Here is a 17228-nt window from a genome sequence, read left to right on the forward strand (position 1 = left end):
CCATTAAATTAAATTATAAGCATCACAAGCTAAATATATCTAACACAAAGAAGGGCATACAGTCTTAAGAATCTATTAAATAGTCCAAACTTACTTCATCAGAAGCAGAGCGAAGACACTGGACAGCAGCCTGTTTTTTCATTTCCTCTAGTGTTAGATCAGAGCACTTTTTCTTACTCTTTCCCCATTTCTTGTAAGCTCCCTTTTCCCAGCCCAGGAAGATGTCATTCTCCTAAAATCAAAATAAAGAAATTACATTACTTAAAATACGTTAATATCTCCATAGTAGAGCAGAACAGACAGGATGACAAATACCACACTGCTCAAAATAAAAACAACCTCATCCTATCTACTAAAAACTACTTTTTGCCAAATTAAAGATCAATGTGATTACTGAAAACTTGCACTTACTATTCAGAAAAGGACACATATTTTTCACGGGACACAGAGGCTACTCACACTTCACTGCACTATTTTCCAATCGCAAAGCATGTCCTTAAACACAATCTTAGGGCAAATTTATGATTAAATGTATTACTATAATTTACACAAAATATGTCAGTTTCATTGATCTCTGAATTAATGATGAGAACCAAGTAAGTCAGAGCTAGGATCAAACTAGAGAGAAAGCTAAGCAAGCAAAAAGAAGAAAATGCAATGTTAAACCCCAAAGTCTTCAACTCAGTCTAACTAGGAACATCATTACAATTAGAGACAGCAGTGCCTATTTTAAAAAGAATCTGAACTAATTTCAAAAGAAAATTAAACATTGGGGGGTGGGGGGTGCTGTGTTCCCATACATGTAAGAACATTTAATTAAGAAAAATAAAATCAAAGCAGAACGCTATTGTATTATGTATAATCATCTAAAGATACATCACATCTGTTTTATATGGCTTTTCAGAACTTACAAACTTTTTATCCAACTTGCTTATTCTTTGCTATCTGTTCACATATATACACTATTTCCTGTCTTCATCTCAAATAAATATTTTAGCTACCAGGAAAATAATCTTTAACATGTTTTAATGTACACTAATCTAAATCAGTTTTTCAACATAACCCTTTCAGCCTTTTCAATAGATCTGTTACTGCTTCTAATGAAACGCAGGCTAAGGCCCGCCCTCCTTTAAAACAACTCCTGATTCCTCATAGCTTCAAAACGAAGTAAAAACAAGTAGTCAGAGAAAGAAGTTGTCTCTGCAATCAAAGATGATGGAAAAAAAGAGGGTGGAGATGGACTAATCAGCCTTCAGAAGTAGCCACTGAAATGGCTTCTGTTCATGATTTTACATGACCAAGTCCTTCAGGAAAGAGTAGAGAAATCTCTTTATTTCTAAAAGTCTTATTTGATCACCAAAACTGAAGAAATTGATTTGGTTCCGGAAGAACAAAAAGCTACCAGTCACTCTGTTTTTCCTTACGTGTGTGCAAGATGCCAGCGGTTCATTTAAAACAAGACATTTGAACATGGTACTGGTTCTGCTAATTCAAGGACTAACAGAAAGAAAAAAATAGGAAAAAAAAAAAAAACACAGAAAAATTGATCAATGGACAGTGCACATCTACACTCAGTTTTTAAAAAAATCTGTAAGTATTTTCTAAAATTGTAGTTTATATCTTTCTTTATATACAACAAGGCTGTAGAGCACTCTAACTCTTCCCAATATCCATATGAAAGTTTACAAACTGATGAGACCCACCTATGGCCCAGCAGTTTCCAAAGCCCGTCCTGCTCACCCACATGGCACAATTATAAATGAAGAAATCCAGACCCAATTGCAATATGTTACTCAAAATGAGAATCCAGGCACACCAGCAAATGCGCACCAGGTTAATCTCATGTATTCTACTCTCAGGTGGAAAGTTGACTCAGACAACATCTATACTATAAAATAACGTTACCAAGATGCTATATATTACAGTACTTTGTTTTATCTCAGCCAACAAAGCCTTGATTTGCACTGGTACGCTGAAGCTAATCTCTGCAAGAGGAGCTTCACCGGCCTCATAAGCTGGCAGTCTGGCAGCAGAGCAGTGAGAACCTTCGCACTTAGAGAAATGTATAAAGCATTTCATCAGAACCACACCAAATCAATTAGAAGGAACAAAAAAAAAGAAACACAAAACCAAACACACCCCACCCCACTAAAAAACACACCACAGTAAACAGCCAAGAAAAAAGAAAATGTCATATACCCTAAAAAGTGAATTCGTAGAACTTGATGTGACACACAAACCAAGTGGAATTCTGCTTTTATGATGACTAAATTGATAATAAAAAAGTCAATCCAGTGGCTTTAAATGGTTTAAATTAATCTCTTCCTTTCTGTCACACTTTTTTTTTCCTTTGTCTCCAGTGGTCAGGAGCTTGTTAATAGGTTTACTCCGTAGACTGTAAAATATTAATTCCATGCCAAACATGAAAGTGGTTCAACAAAACATCCAGTATGCACAAAGGTAAGTAAACTAGTTACTTCACATGGAAAGAACCACTAGGGACTTCTGTTCTCTTCAGCTGCTAGATGCCTTTGTTTATCTTTGTTACCTAACAGAACTGGAGATTGTATGATAACGCTCATTTTAGTACAAGAGCTCTATGATAACTTTGAATTTTCACAATTCTGTTCCGTGGTCATTTAATATTTCATAAAAGCGATGTCATTCCAAATGTACCGATTTTAAAAGCATGGAAAAAAAAGATGGAATTTGGCTTACAAGATTCTTATATTTAAACCAAACTACCAGTAGTTAATTTTTTAAGAGATGACCACCCAATATTACATAAACATCAATAGGAAGCCTAGGCCATCTGAATACTGGAAAAATTTGAGTTTGAATACCTAAACCGCTATTTCAACATCTACTCTTCAGAGTCAAACTGTACCTACCTACTATGTAACTAGATAATTTCATATTAGAAATTAACTGTAAGAACACTGAAATTCAAAGTTTCGCGACAAGAAAAACTTCAGAACCAAAAATGTGGCTAAAAAATGTTGATGAGGTATCTGTACTCTTCATGCTAATGCTGCCTCAAGAAATCCAGTATTTGGAGTGCTTAATTCAATCCTGAATTAATATATCGGTGTAAATTTTTAAAAGAGATTTCTAAGTTGTTTCTTCTGCTTAACTATGCAAAACCAGCAATTCCACCACTTCTCTCCACACTACCAAGAAATTGGAGAAGCGAAAGAAAAGCAAGTTTGGTACTGATTTGCTAGAAATAGAGAAATATCTACTATCAGTAAGGGAACAAATATGGTACCTTGTGATAAGAGCGAAAATTGTTTTGAAGCTCACAGTCTAAATAGATAGAAAATCAGTGTTAAAACCTACTTCAAGAATCTTCCAGGAACTACCCATGTTTCATAAAAGCTGGAGTCAAGTTCACTGATGCAAAAACACTTGATGACTCAAGGTCCCAGTTTCGACCCAGGTAAGCAAACAGGCTTCAATTTTGCCTTATTCGCAGAACACACAGGAAAGTAATCAGACTTAATAACCCAATCAAAAAACTCCCCAAGTAGGAAATCAAATCCACAGAAAAACGTTTTATTTTTTGTTTGTTTGTTTTCCCTTAAAGTAAGTTCATGAAAACTAATTATCTAAGATTCTACCTGTGTAAATGCACTACAGACTGAATTAGTTACACACTGGAATGATGAACAAACATATATCAAGTTTTCAGATAATGTATTGAACAGCCTTAATTACCTACGCGGTCAACATTTCTATTAAAAATTATATACAAGAGACTTTAGGGCAAGAATTTCCATTCTCTCAAAGAAGATAATTAAAAAAAATGAGTTAAAAAGAATTCTGAATCAGAGAATTTTGAAAAACTCCTCTTTTTTGTGCATTTCAATTTCAGCATAAACCAGTTGCCATTCAAGCGTATTGCCATCTTGACATTTCTTGCTCTCAAGTAAGTCATTGCTGGCCAGCCAAAATGTGCTGCTTCAAAAAGCAAGTTCTAGTAACAAGTTCATACAAAAAAAATAAGTATTCCATGTCATAATTTCTCAAATACAAAATAATCACCCACACAGAGTCTCTACCTTTAAGAATCCAACTCAAGGAATGCCATCGCAATAAGCAACCCAAACATCCAGACACTATAACCTACAATGAAAAAGAATTCCCCAAAATTAAGGTATGCAAGTCCTGCAAGAATCAGTAACAAACACTAACAATTTTTCCTTCTTATAATCCTCAGTCAACAGATTAAGAGATATCTCCAAGGAAGGGCATAAAATTTACCCACAGTTTTTTTTAAAAGAGAATAAATATTTGCCAAAGACTCAGTAGAGCAGTTGATCAGTATTTTTGCCATTAACAGCTTGGAGCTGTATGTCTACAGACAATAGTTCCTGCCAGTTTATAGACCAGTTCCTGCCCAGTGCAGAACATAAAGATTAAGTTTTGTCTGTTTGCTCCAAACTGGGCATTAGTCTGCAGACTCTTCTACCAAGCTGTATGAGAAACCTTTCTTACAAAACTTTTTTGAAGATGCTCAAATGCCATTAAAAGAGATCATAAAATTACGGGACAGGCCAAAGGGGGAAACAGCATGAATGTTCATACAGACAGAGTGAACAGTGAATGAATATGCTGTCATTTCTTAGAAAAAAGCTCAAAACCAGAAAGACAGATCACCCAAGCCAACTGCTATACCATGGTCATGGATTGCGGAATACACCAAAAACCCCAAAATGTTTTCTAGAACTACAGAATTTGCAGATCTTTGCCTAGGAGGCAGAATAGTCTCAACTCAAGACAGCAGCATTCTCCAAAGGCATTCACATTCTCTCCACAAACACACCCCAAATAATCCCTGAATACCAACACACACTCCAGAAAATTTCCCTGCTGAAGTCTATCATCAGTTACCTTACGTGTCAGCTATCTAGGTTTTTAATGAATAAAAGAAAACGAAGACTCTATAATCTGCCATAAGGAGTCCAGCAGTCCTGGTCTCTTCTGGCAAGAGCAGTTTACAGCATTGATGCTTGATTAAATGCAGTGTTCACATCGACAAGTATGAACCACTGTGCACTACAAGAAAGTTTTTCCAAAAAGTTATTCAAAGAACTCGAAAAACCAACTCTTCAGATATTTCGATAAATAGGGAATGGGAAAAAAATAGCCATAAGTTTAGCCAAAATGGAATAGGTCTTCACTACCTCTAGGAGGATCTCACAATGGAGAACTGGAGAAAACTGCAACAGATCACATCTATTTCACCTTTAAGATTATACAGAAGAAGATTGTGTAAATATCTTTAATGATCTCCCCTGAAAACATACTTCCCCTAAACATTGCATCTCATTATAATTAATGAGAAAGGTCTATAAAGGGCCAGGATCGGCTCAGACATTCCTCACGGGCTGCCTCAGACTGAGACAAAGATAATGAGATAATACATATGCAAGACAATTCAGAAGCAAGCACAAGAACGGTGGCACAAGCTCAGCTTATATTCTCCAAAAGACACTCAACAAGAGGTTCTGCAGTCAACCACCAGATAAATACACTTTCAGAGAGCAGCACAAGTCTCCTCCATGTCAAAAACTATGCTACCATGAATGGAGAAGACTGGAAAATGTTATTTAATGTTAGATGATTACTCCAAATCCAGGTATTAGCAGAGGAAGAAAAAATAATCTTAGACTTTTTGTGAAAAGCCAGAGAACCATCTGGCTGCTACAGTCACCTCCTTCCCAGTTGCTGTAACTGGGACATGACAATCCCAGGCAGCTGGACTGCAACAGAAGAGCTGACAATATATCAGACTACATCAAGCACTGCTACAACGTCCAGGTCCTCCAGGCATTCGGGACTGATAATTCCACTATCTGCAGGCAGGGAAGAACTCTACCTATCAAAACCAATCCATCTGAGTATAGAATCCTGTAATCCAAGTTTCTGTCAATTATAAACTCTTGTTTATAACCCTACCAACTTGAAAGGGCAGTCTATGTGTTGCTCACTAATTAGAAGTTACTCTAGGCTGAAACCAAGCAGAAGAAATTTGATCACACCCACTCCCAAGAGCAAGAGAACATGCAAATGCTGCATCTGTTGAAATCCTATGTTGAGCAGGCTGCCTTCAGAGTTTTTTTCCATTAAAGTAAAAGCAGAAAAGAAGAAAATTTAGCAAGACCATAGCTACGGCAACATCATTTTACTTGTACATCTTGCCTACATGGCAGAAAAGAAAGACAAGAACTCAACAGAAACTGCTACTACAGGCTCCAGAGACCTGAAAGGGACATGTTATGACTGGAGAAGCTATTTCACATTCTTTATGGTAGACCTCTTGGCCTTTGGGGAAAAAGTTGTGTGGTAAGCATCACAGACCACTGTTATTATCTGATTTCAGAGAATATAGGCAGAGCACACCTATTCTTGGAGACCTGTGTTGAATGTACCATCATGCAATGATCTACCATGCCAATAACACTAAGGAGGTATCTCAGCTACTCCTGGAATCTGAAACAATACAATTGTATCAGCACAGAGACGGCTGCAAATAAATCCTGACTGTTAGGGCAGCTAACCAACTTGGCACTTGACCTTGTATCTCTGCTTTGCATTATGTGAGCCTTTGTGAGAATTCGTTAGTAGTCATAACAATAAAAAAGTGATTCTGCTATTCTTTTTGTGTAGCTGTGAGAGACACATCATAACTAAGCACTAGATGCTACTTAGAAAATCACAAGAGGTAATGTAGAACTGTTTTAAAGGACAGCTTTGATTACTCAGAGCAGAAGCTAATGATAACATGTAACTATATTACACAGAGGTGTCTATTTCAACGGGACAGCACATGAGATAGGCACCACAGACACTATGTAAGTTTGTTGTCTTGAAATGGATGTTTCACATATTGGAACAGACGTGTTTGCAAAGGAATCAGCATTTCAACATGATCACTCACACGAGTACAAAAGGCAGAAGAGAGTATGAAAGAAAAATTCCTCAGATAACCAGAGACCTTGAGACCAAATGTTTTTCTTTTCCACCAACAGATCAGCTGAAGCTGAGCACTCTGAAAACTGTACAGCTTGCACAAATAAAATGACCCCGAAAACCTAGAACTGAACTTCAACCACTGCCACTGTGATTCTTATCCCCAAAACAGAATAAAGAATACAAAGGCATAGCCCATGATACCTCAGATTTACCCCACACCTGACAGTCACCAAGACAGAAATACAGAACAGAGCAGTTCTCATAATTAACAAGATAAAGCTAACTAAAAATTAACAAAGTGGGAAAAGGTGGGAAAAGGGGAAATTTCCACAACTTGAATTTTATGTACTTAGTTTGGATAATGACTAAAAAACTAATGTCAGAAAATTTTTAAAAAAAGGTTCCTACCAGAATGTTGCATAGCTTAATAGAATAACCAGTACCACAAATACAAACTAAACGGAAAATGTTTTGTATTCAAGAAATTTACTTCTACATGTTGCTGGTGAACTTTGAAACTTAATGACACTTGTGTGCAGCAGTCACGCAGCATTACCCTGCTACAACTGAACTATACTCTGCATAGTTTAATGCTTTTAAAACAAAAACCAGGGTTTACATGACCCACAGTCATTTCTCTGGGATGATAAAAAAGCAGTTGCAAAACACATCCTCTTCCCTCTAAAATATACATGTGAAAAATGAAATATCCATTACCAGAATATAAATCAGACATCAGGTCCCTCTACTGGGTTAGCATGGGATGGCAGGGAGAGCAAGTGGCCAGCGTTCAGCTGGATCTTGGAAGCCAGCAGGTGCACCGAGTGCTGTGAGCAGCAAGCGAAGTGTCCCCTGTCACCAGCACACGCTCGCCAAATGCAGAGGGGTTGGCAATGACATCCCCAGCCCAGTTCAGAGTGACAGGCCAGAAGCAGAGATACAACCACAGAATAAAGACCTAAAAATTATCATATGTGGGCTAAGATCTCTTTTCTACTGCTCTGTTCTTAATACAAAAAAGAAAACCATATTTTGGACTTCAAATATGTATCCACTAATGATGAAGAAGCAAGAATAAAAACTATGATCAGACAGTCAGCAGAAGTGTAGCTACCATTCTGCAGCCTTTTTCTATCTGTCCACATAAAAGATTACCTGAATGGAATTATTTCAAATCGGTCTACAAGTAATTAGGTTTCCAGAATTAAATCCTCTCTTTTACAGGGCGAAAAAACAAAAAGAAAAAGCCTCATGCTGGTCACAGAAGAGCAGAGTTTCCAACACAACAGCTACTTAATTTTGTGAGTTCATAAAACATTATCTTAAAAAAAAAAAAAAATGAAACTTTTTTAGGATTTTTACTTTTCAGGGTCAGAAAAAAAGTCATTTTCCAAAAATGAGTTGAAAGGAGCAGATCAAAAGCAACAGAAGCCACTTGATTCAGAAAATACGCATAACAAATGCATTTATACCTTCATGCTGCATGACTAAAGGCTTCTAAACAAAGCCTTTATCTCTCAGACTGTCTGGCTGTTGGGTTTGGGTTTTGGGGTTGTGGGTCATTTTTAATAAATGCTCCATCCCTTCAAAAGGGAGAACAGTCTGCAGGCAAAAAAACCCCATGAACTTGTTATATTTGGAAACAGCTACACTTACAAATAGTATATAAAGGATACAACACAGAGCACTGATTTTAATATTGTACAAATAAAGATAAATGTAATAATGTTTCACACAAAAATCTATTTTAAGGCAATGCCTTCCACTTCACAGAGATTATACTATCTTAATGCAATATTTACTGTATCACAAACTGCTTTGAGAACACACATATCTACAAATATACTTTAAATAACAATCAGAAATCTTTAAGGCACCTGGTTGGTTTAACATAAGAGCAAGCCATTCTGATTAAAAATCAGTGTAGTCTGAAGTCAAGATGCTGTCTCACAATATCCGGATCTCCCCAACAGCAATTTTCTGGGTCCCCAAAGGACCCTCCTTAATTTATCCTTTATTTCCAAATGAGAAAAATCAGTAATAAAATGCAAATGATGAAAGCATATATACTTAACAGAAACACTCTGCACTTTAGCTATCATCAGGGGCTTTAAATTCATAACAATTTATGAGGTTTTCCTTAATACCAGTGGTTTCCAAACAGATTTAAAAAAAATATATATAAAGGTGTGTATTTAGGAGGTGTTACCGTAATTCTTCATAGGTATGTATAACATATGTATAACCACGGCAGCTCTGGAAGATCTTGCTACCATAGTGTAATTTACCATAACCAAGATTCCTTTCTTAAAAGCTTTCTAGTGCTTTGCAACACAGCTGCGCAAAACATAATACCTGCTTATCGATTTTCACAATATTTTAATAGCTATTTCAGTTCAAGCCAGTGAGTCAGAATAAAAATTGCAAACATTCTAGTAAAATTTGGTTGCAGTTGTTTAGGGTTTCACTTTCACCCATTTTTCGTACTGTGCCTCCGTCCACAGCCCCACACACAAGTACCTGTAAAAAGCCCCCATCAACTCTCTCAAAACTCACGACCTATTATTGTGTTGCGATACTGAGCCTGTGGCCATATAATGATACTCACAGAGACCACTCTAATTGGGCAAGGTATGAAATAAACTGTAATAATAAAAACAAACAAACAAAACCAACCAAACAAAACCAAAACAAAGCACTCCCCAAACCAGACTCACATTCACCCCTCAAAAAAAAAGAACCCAATCCAAAAACTAACCCCACACACCAAACCCTTAAACACATCTTATCTTCTATCCACATTTCAAACTACCCCACCATACAGAGACAGACAATATTGCAGGAAAAGAGGTCAAATGACCAAAGCTACAGAAGTTTGTAGCAGAATCAACACTAGAAACCACATACTCTATATTACTAACAAACCAGAAGGGAACATCCTGTTTATTCTCCAAAATAACCCTGACGACCTAGTCAATCAAGACTCCCACATTCTTTTGAAATACCTATTTTAAATATAAGCAGAAGTGACTGAGAATACAATAACACTGGTATCTTAAACAGCTGGGTATGCCTAGTAAGGTTGGAGATGTTTTTTCATTTATTTTTTATTTTAAATCTTTCTGTATTTACCTGACAGAACTTCTGTCCAGGACTCAGAGTTCCATCTCCCTGCTACAGCTGGTGACACCAAAACACTATACAGCAAGCATGGGAGGAGGCTCCCTGAAGCGACTAAAACAGTGCTAATGATGTCATCAACATTCTGAGCTGGAAAGATCTTAACGACCATCAGTTGGCAACATTTCTAATGAAGATGATCTATAGAGTATCTGTAAGATTAAGACTTCATAAATTTGTCCTCCCCACCACACCCCCACAAAGCACATTGTGATGGACTGTTTATAAGTGTAGTCCCATCCTACAGGTTCAGAGACCACACATTCCTTTTAACCTGTTCAAAAAAGAAGCCATTGCTCTATCAGTACTGGGGCTTGTTCTGTTTAATCTCTCTGTCAACGATCTGGGCAAGGGGATTGAGTGCATCCTTAGTAAATCTGCAGATGACACCAAGTTGAGTGGCAGTGTTGATCTGCTCAAGGGTAGGAAGACTCTACAGAGGGATCTGGAGCAGCTGGATTGTTGGGCTGATGCCAGCTGTATGAGCTTCAACACAGTGAAGTCCTGCACTTGGGTCACAACAACCCCAGGCAGCGCTAAAGGCTTGGGGAAGAGTGGCTGGAAAGTGCCTGGCAGAGAGGGATCTGGAGGTGTTGACTGACAACCGGCTGAACATGAGCCAGCAGTGTGCCCAGGTGGCCAAAAAGGCCAACAGCATCCTGGCTTGTATCAGAAATAGTGTGGCCAGCAAGATAAGGGCAGAAATCATGCCACTGTACTCAGTGCTGGTAAGGTCCCACCTTGAATCCTGTGTTCAGTTTTGGGTCCCTCATCATAAGAAAGACACTGGGGTGCTGGAGAGAATGCAGATGAGGCAACAAAGCTGGTGAGGGGTCTGGAGCACAAGTGTGATGAGGAGCGTCTGAGTGAGCTGGGGCTGTTTATCCTGGAGAAAAGGAGGCTGAGGGGAGACCTTATAGCTGTCTGCAACTACCTGAAAGGAGGCTGGAGCATGGGGGGTGTTGGTCTCTTCTCCCAAGTAGCAAGTGATAGGATGAGAGGAAATGGCCCTAAGTTCCACCAGGGAAGGTTCAGATTGGATATTAGGAAACATTTCTTCATGGAAAGGGTTGTCAGGCATTGGAACAGGCTGCCCAGAGAAGTGGTGGAGTCACCAACCCTGGAGCTGTTCAAAAGACATACAGTTGAGTTTCTTAGGGACATGGTTTAGTGTTAGATCTAGGTTATGGTTGGACTCAGTGATCTTAAGGGTCTCTTCCAACCAAAATTATTCTGTGCTTCTATGCAAACAATCACTGAATCATGGAACAGCCAAGGTTGGAAGGGGCCTCAAAAGATCATGGTCCAACCTTTTGAGGGAAAGAGAGCCTAGATAAGATTATCCAGCACCCTGTTCTATTGCATCTTGAAAACCTCCAGCAACGTGGACTCACGTTCCTCAGGAGGTTGTTGCAGTGAATGACAGTTATCACCATTAAAAAAAATTATTTCTCAGGATGAAACCTCACCCAGCACAACGTGAACCCATCGTCCCTTGTCTTCTCCATGTAGCTCCTTGTGAAGAGAGAGCCTCTGTCCTCTTTGTAGCTGCCCCCTAAGTTGGTGAGAAATCACTGCAATAAATCTACTACTGAGAACAGTTCTTTCTGTGGAAATTCTGTCATCTTTCTCAAAAATCAAAAGTATTGCATGGGAGAAAAAATTCCTGAGATGTCAAGAACCAACTCTTCTTTGGAATTTATCAGAATTAAAAGAGCTCAGCAACTCTCAATATTTTACTCCTAAATTGTTTCTCATTTAAATGTTTAATTGTTGCAGTCATCCCCAATTTCTATTTGTATACAACACTAGTATTTATTTTTGCCCTTTGTCTCAGTGTTGTACCCATTGCCAAAACTGGATTAAAACTGCACAGATTTTCTTGTTTCTGAATGACTTAACTAAAATTAATTTTAAAATGCCAAGTCATACAAATAATAAGTAGGCAATAAGTAAAATAAACAAATAAAAGAACAAGCATGTGTGTTTCAAGATTTCCTCAGTTCTCCACATAAGAAATTTGTGTTTGCAATCTTCAAAGACTAAGGTATTTGAGAAAGGAATTAGGTAGCAGTACAGTTCACAACATATGCATCCAATCATTATTACAGAATAGCATCCCAAAACTAAGTTAGTATGAGGTCTCAAAACTTAGAAAACTGTTACCTGAAGTAGAGGGAACATATGCAATAAAAGTACGTTATAAGTAGGATCTAATTGCAGGAGGTGGAAAAAGAAACTTCCAGCTTCTTCACGTCTTGATGTCATTCGGAAGACATCCTGTACATTTGTACTACAGCACCTGCTCAGCAACACAGGTTCTGGCTACGCTGTCAGCATGGGGCATCCTTCCCTCTTTGGCTCATTAGGTTCAGATAATCAACTTGGATAAAGAAGACACACTCTTAAAGCTCTGCTATCAACCCACAAATCACACAGTTAAGGTATTGAAACAAGAAATGAAGTGAATGAGCTTTTCATAATATAGTTACGCTGCTTCTTACAAAGCCTGATAAAAAGAAAACTAGTTTTGGCACTTCAGTCATTTCAAATTATCACAGTAGTGACTACACAGTTACGACTACGTTCTAAAACGGACTAAAAAGAAACAGGCCTTCATTTTTCCGCAACACCACAGGGTATCTATAAAGCTCCTCAAATTCTGGTGTGGTTTCATGTGGGTTGTCTGAATTTAGAGTTGATGAGTTAGTTTTCTGTATTTGGAGTTAATAGGCTAGTTTGTTGTGTGAATAAAGTTAAGTGTTGCGGTAGTTGTGAGGCGACTTGGAGGCGGGGAGCTTGTGGTCGGTGGGGGTGCCTGCGCCCTGGAGCCCTGGAGCGGGGGACAGCTTGTGACTACGAGATAACGATCTTGTTACCATGCGAACACTGCCTGACTAAGATTCCCGCCTTAGCTAGCTTAATGTCTGTTAAAGTGATTAGCCAATCAGCATGAAACATGTGTGCCTTAGACTATATAAATGTATGTTTGCCATACAATAAAGCGGACACCTTGCTTGCATCAAGCTGCGTCCCCGTCTCTCAATCGCGGCAAATTGGTGACCTCCGACGTGATCGTCAGCGACGAAACCGCCGAGGATTGAAAAACCGCCTACCTGGTGGCATGTCGCGAGTCCCGCAGAACGTGGAATGAGCTGCTGAAAGGAAGCAGGATAAGCCGGCCGGCCAAACAATCCCTCCGTCTGGAACGAGAGGTGAGCTGCGGGAAACTAGCAAAATGGGGAATCAGGAGTCTTCCCCTGAGAGAGACGTTTATGAGCTTATGAAAGCTCTACTTAAGAAGCATGGGAAAAAGACTCTTTCGGAACAAGATCTTAAGTTAATCCTTAAATGGGTGCAGGTTAAGATCCCCGCGGTGACTGCTTCTTCTATTTTTACGCGTGAACTTTGGGACGATGTGGGGGTAAAGTTATGGGACGCAGCTACCTCAGGAGATGAGGAAGCGCAGTATATGCTCCCCAGTTGGAGAAAAATCTTTGAAACCATAAAGGCACAAGAGCAAAATCAGCGAGGCTCCGAGGAGGGAGCTCAGTCACCTCCCTCCTGCCCTTCTAAAATCGCTGGTGGGGCGGAACCCTCTGCGCCACCGTTAGCTTGTGCTGCTGGATATCCCCCGGAGGGTGATCCCTTTGACCCGGGTCCGATTGACCCTGAAAAGGAACCTGATCTTTTTCCCCCTGATCCTCATGAGGTTTGGGGAAAGATTAAGCGCCAAGCGATAAACGAGGGGGAGTTGGAAATAGCCAGAACTATAGTAGCCCCCGTTATATACCAAGGACGGGGGAGGGCTCAAGCTCAGTGGGAAGCTCTTTCTTTTTCGGTAATTAAGGAGTTGCGCCGTACAGTTACCGAGCATGGGTTGTCTTCCCCTTATTTTGCAAGCCTTTTATCTTCTGTATTCGATACATATGTCATGACCCCACATGATTTAAAATCTCTCGCGCGATTGTTATTAACCCCAACACAATATACAATGTGGGAGTCTCAATGGAGAACGGGATTGCAGACAGTTTTGCTGGGTTATGCAGGACATGCTAATGCCGCCTTAGCTGCATTGACTATAGAGCACCTCACAGGAACAGGGCAGTTTTCGGATCCCGCGGCCCAAGCTAGGGACATTCCTCGGGAGGCTTTGGAAGCAGGCAGAGAAGAAGCGAAAAGGGCCTTGTTGAGAGTTCCTGACTCTGGCAGACCCCAAAAAGCATTCACTAGTATCACTCAGGAACCCCGTGAGCCGTATATGCAGTTTATAGATAGATTAAAACAAGCCTTAGAGCGGCAAGTTGATAACGTACAGGCTCGGGAGATTCTACTCCTTAAACTGGCTGTGGAAAACGCTAACGCCGATTGTAAAAAGCTCTTGAAGTCTCTCCCAAATCAAAACCCTACCTTAATTGAAATGGTGGAAGCCTGTAATAGAATTGGCACTATGGATCATAAATATGAGGCCATGGCTGCTGCTTTTGCGGCCATGCACAGCCCGATGGGCGCCGACCCACAGCGAAACTGCTATGGGTGTGGAAAACCGGGACACCTTAAAAAAGATTGCTTTAGTGCCAATGCTGGGAAACGACCCCAAATACCTGGAGTTTGTCCTAAGTGCCAAAAAGGGCGCCACTATGCTAACCAGTGTCGATCTAAATACGACTCTCAAGGGCGCCCCATACAGGGAAACCGATCGCAGAGCGCGGGACCGCGGCGCGCACAGACACAAGTTCCGCGACCGGCGCCCCCACAAACGCCGGGGGGGGAAACAGGAGTGTTTCCAGTCTCCGCCCAGCAACAGCAGGGAGCACCGGCCTGGACCTGGCAACCGCCCACACAGTAACGCTACTTGATTCCTCTGTTCACTTACTGCCTACCAAAATTGCAGGTCCTTTGCCCCCCCGAACGCAAGCTTTATTATTAGGAAGATCGTCCACCACTCTGTCAGGACTTTTTGTATTGCCCGGAGTAATTGATCCTGACAGTAATTCAGAAATCAAAATTATGGCCTGGACCCCGTTTCCTCCTTGTACAGTACCAGAGGGAAGTCGTATCGCTCAATTGATACTGGCCTTTACAAGCCCTCACTGTATTCACGGATGGGTCTGGCAAATCTCACAAATCTGTTATCCTTTGGTGGGATGACCATCGGGAACGGTGGAGCTCAGATGTTGAGACTGTGCAGGGTTCTCCTCAAATAGTAGAATTGTCTGCAGTTGTTCGAGTGTTTCGAAAATGGTCTATTCCTCTCAATATAATCACTGATTCTGCTTATGTTGCAGGAATTGTTAGCCGAGCAGAAGCTTCTGTGCTACGAGATGTTTCTCATACGGCACTGTTTAATTTGTTACAAGAACTCATCTTTCTGTTAAATTCCCGTCTTCACCCTTATTTTATTATGCATGTTCGATCTCACACTTCTCTACCTGGTTTTATTGCAGAAGGGAACCGACAAGCGGATTTGCTTACGCTACCGGTGCAGGTGTTACCAGATCGATTAGCGCAAGCTAGACTCAGCCACTCCTTTTTTCATCAAAATGCTGCAGGCCTTAAGCGTCAATTTGACCTCACTATACAACAAGCCCATAATATCATTGCGGTGTGTCCTGATTGTCAAAGGCACTCTTTCCCTTCTATAGCAGAAGGAGTCAACCCCAGAGGGCTACAGAGCCTTCAACTCTGGCAAACAGATGTCACTCATTTTGCTGAATTTGGTCGCTTAAAGTTTGTTCATTGCTCTATTGATACATTTTCAGGAATGTTATTTGCTTCCTGTCATATAGGAGAAAAAGCACGTGATGTGCAAAAACATCTAATGCGCGCTTTTGCTACTTTAGGGGTACCCTCTCAAATTAAAACTGACAATGGCCCCGCATATGTATCTAAAACCTTAACTACCTTTTTTGCCTCTTGGGGTATATCACACATTACAGGTATCCCTCATTCTCCTACGGGACAAGCTTTGATAGAACGATCTCACCAAACCTTAAAACGCCTGTTATTAAAACAAAAAGGGGGAATAGGGGCTGCTACACCAGAGGAGCGAATACAGAAAGCCTTGTATGTTTTTAATTTTTTGAATTGTTCCCTGTTAGACAGCAATCCTCCAGTAGTTCGTCATTTTAGCACAAACACCCTTTTTGAACCCAAGATTAAGCCGCCAGTATTGATCCGGGACCCCGAAACAGGTAAGATAATGGGACCCTATCCCCTTGTCACGTGGGGAAGAGGCTATGCTTGTGTTTCCACAGAAAGAGGTCCCCGCTGGATCCCAGCTAAAAATGTGAGACCTTTTCGAGAGACACTGCAGCAGCCTCCTGAAGACATTCCTGGTCCTGATCCTGCGACTGACATAGAAGACACTACCGATCAATAATTGAATGAACTCTGTTCCAGAGGTTAACAAATGGGAGCTTAAGTGTCCCCAATGTGAAAAATGTAATCCGTGGATTTGTAGAATTTGTGCTAATTGTGGAAAATCACAGTGGCTAAATCGCCATACAGTAGGACGCTGGTGTGATAACTGCCTAACAATTGAGTGGAATACAGTTCAGGTGTTATTGATAACAGGTAGAGAGACAGAATATTCTCCCCGGTATGATTATTATTCTGACGATTGGGGGAAAATTGTAGCACAAAGGTCTGTGGACATTTTATATTCTAAGATTGAATGCGCCAAAGACATTCAAATGAGCATTATTAATAGTAATCCCATGTGTGTTACAATGCTTCCAAAATCAATAACTGCTTCAATGAACAAGATTTTCCTCGTGCAGCAAGGAGCGGACCAAGATCAGAAAGAAATTACGAAAACCCCCAGTACGGAGCTGTTAGTAAGATGTCCTCGAGTTGGTCGTTTGCCGACCTTGGGAGGGTCAGTTAATTAAAACAAAAAGGGGGAGATGTGGGTTGTCTGAATTTAGAGTTGATGAGTTAGTTTTCTGTATTTGGAGTTAATAGGCTAGTTTGTTGTGTGAATAAAGTTAAGTGTTGCGGTAGTTGTGAGGCGACTTGGAGGCGGGGAGCTTGTGGTCGGTGGGGGTGCCTGCGCCCTGGAGCCCTGG

At 40.3% G+C, this 17228-nt stretch overlaps 1 protein-coding gene across 1 annotated transcript in view; it reads right to left on the reverse strand.

Moving 5' to 3' along the window:
• KIAA0232 (KIAA0232 ortholog) overlaps positions 1-17228 on the reverse strand; it is a 73399-nt gene that overhangs the window by 34008 nt on the left and 22163 nt on the right. The window contains exon 3 of the mRNA XM_065062601.1: positions 95-232. Within this exon, the coding sequence (XP_064918673.1) occupies positions 95-232 (138 nt within the window). The remainder of the gene's footprint in view (positions 1-94; positions 233-17228) is intronic.

Source organism: Columba livia, chromosome 4 (genome assembly GCF_036013475.1).
Source record: "Columba livia isolate bColLiv1 breed racing homer chromosome 4, bColLiv1.pat.W.v2, whole genome shotgun sequence".
NCBI lineage: Eukaryota > Metazoa > Chordata > Aves > Columbiformes > Columbidae > Columba > Columba livia.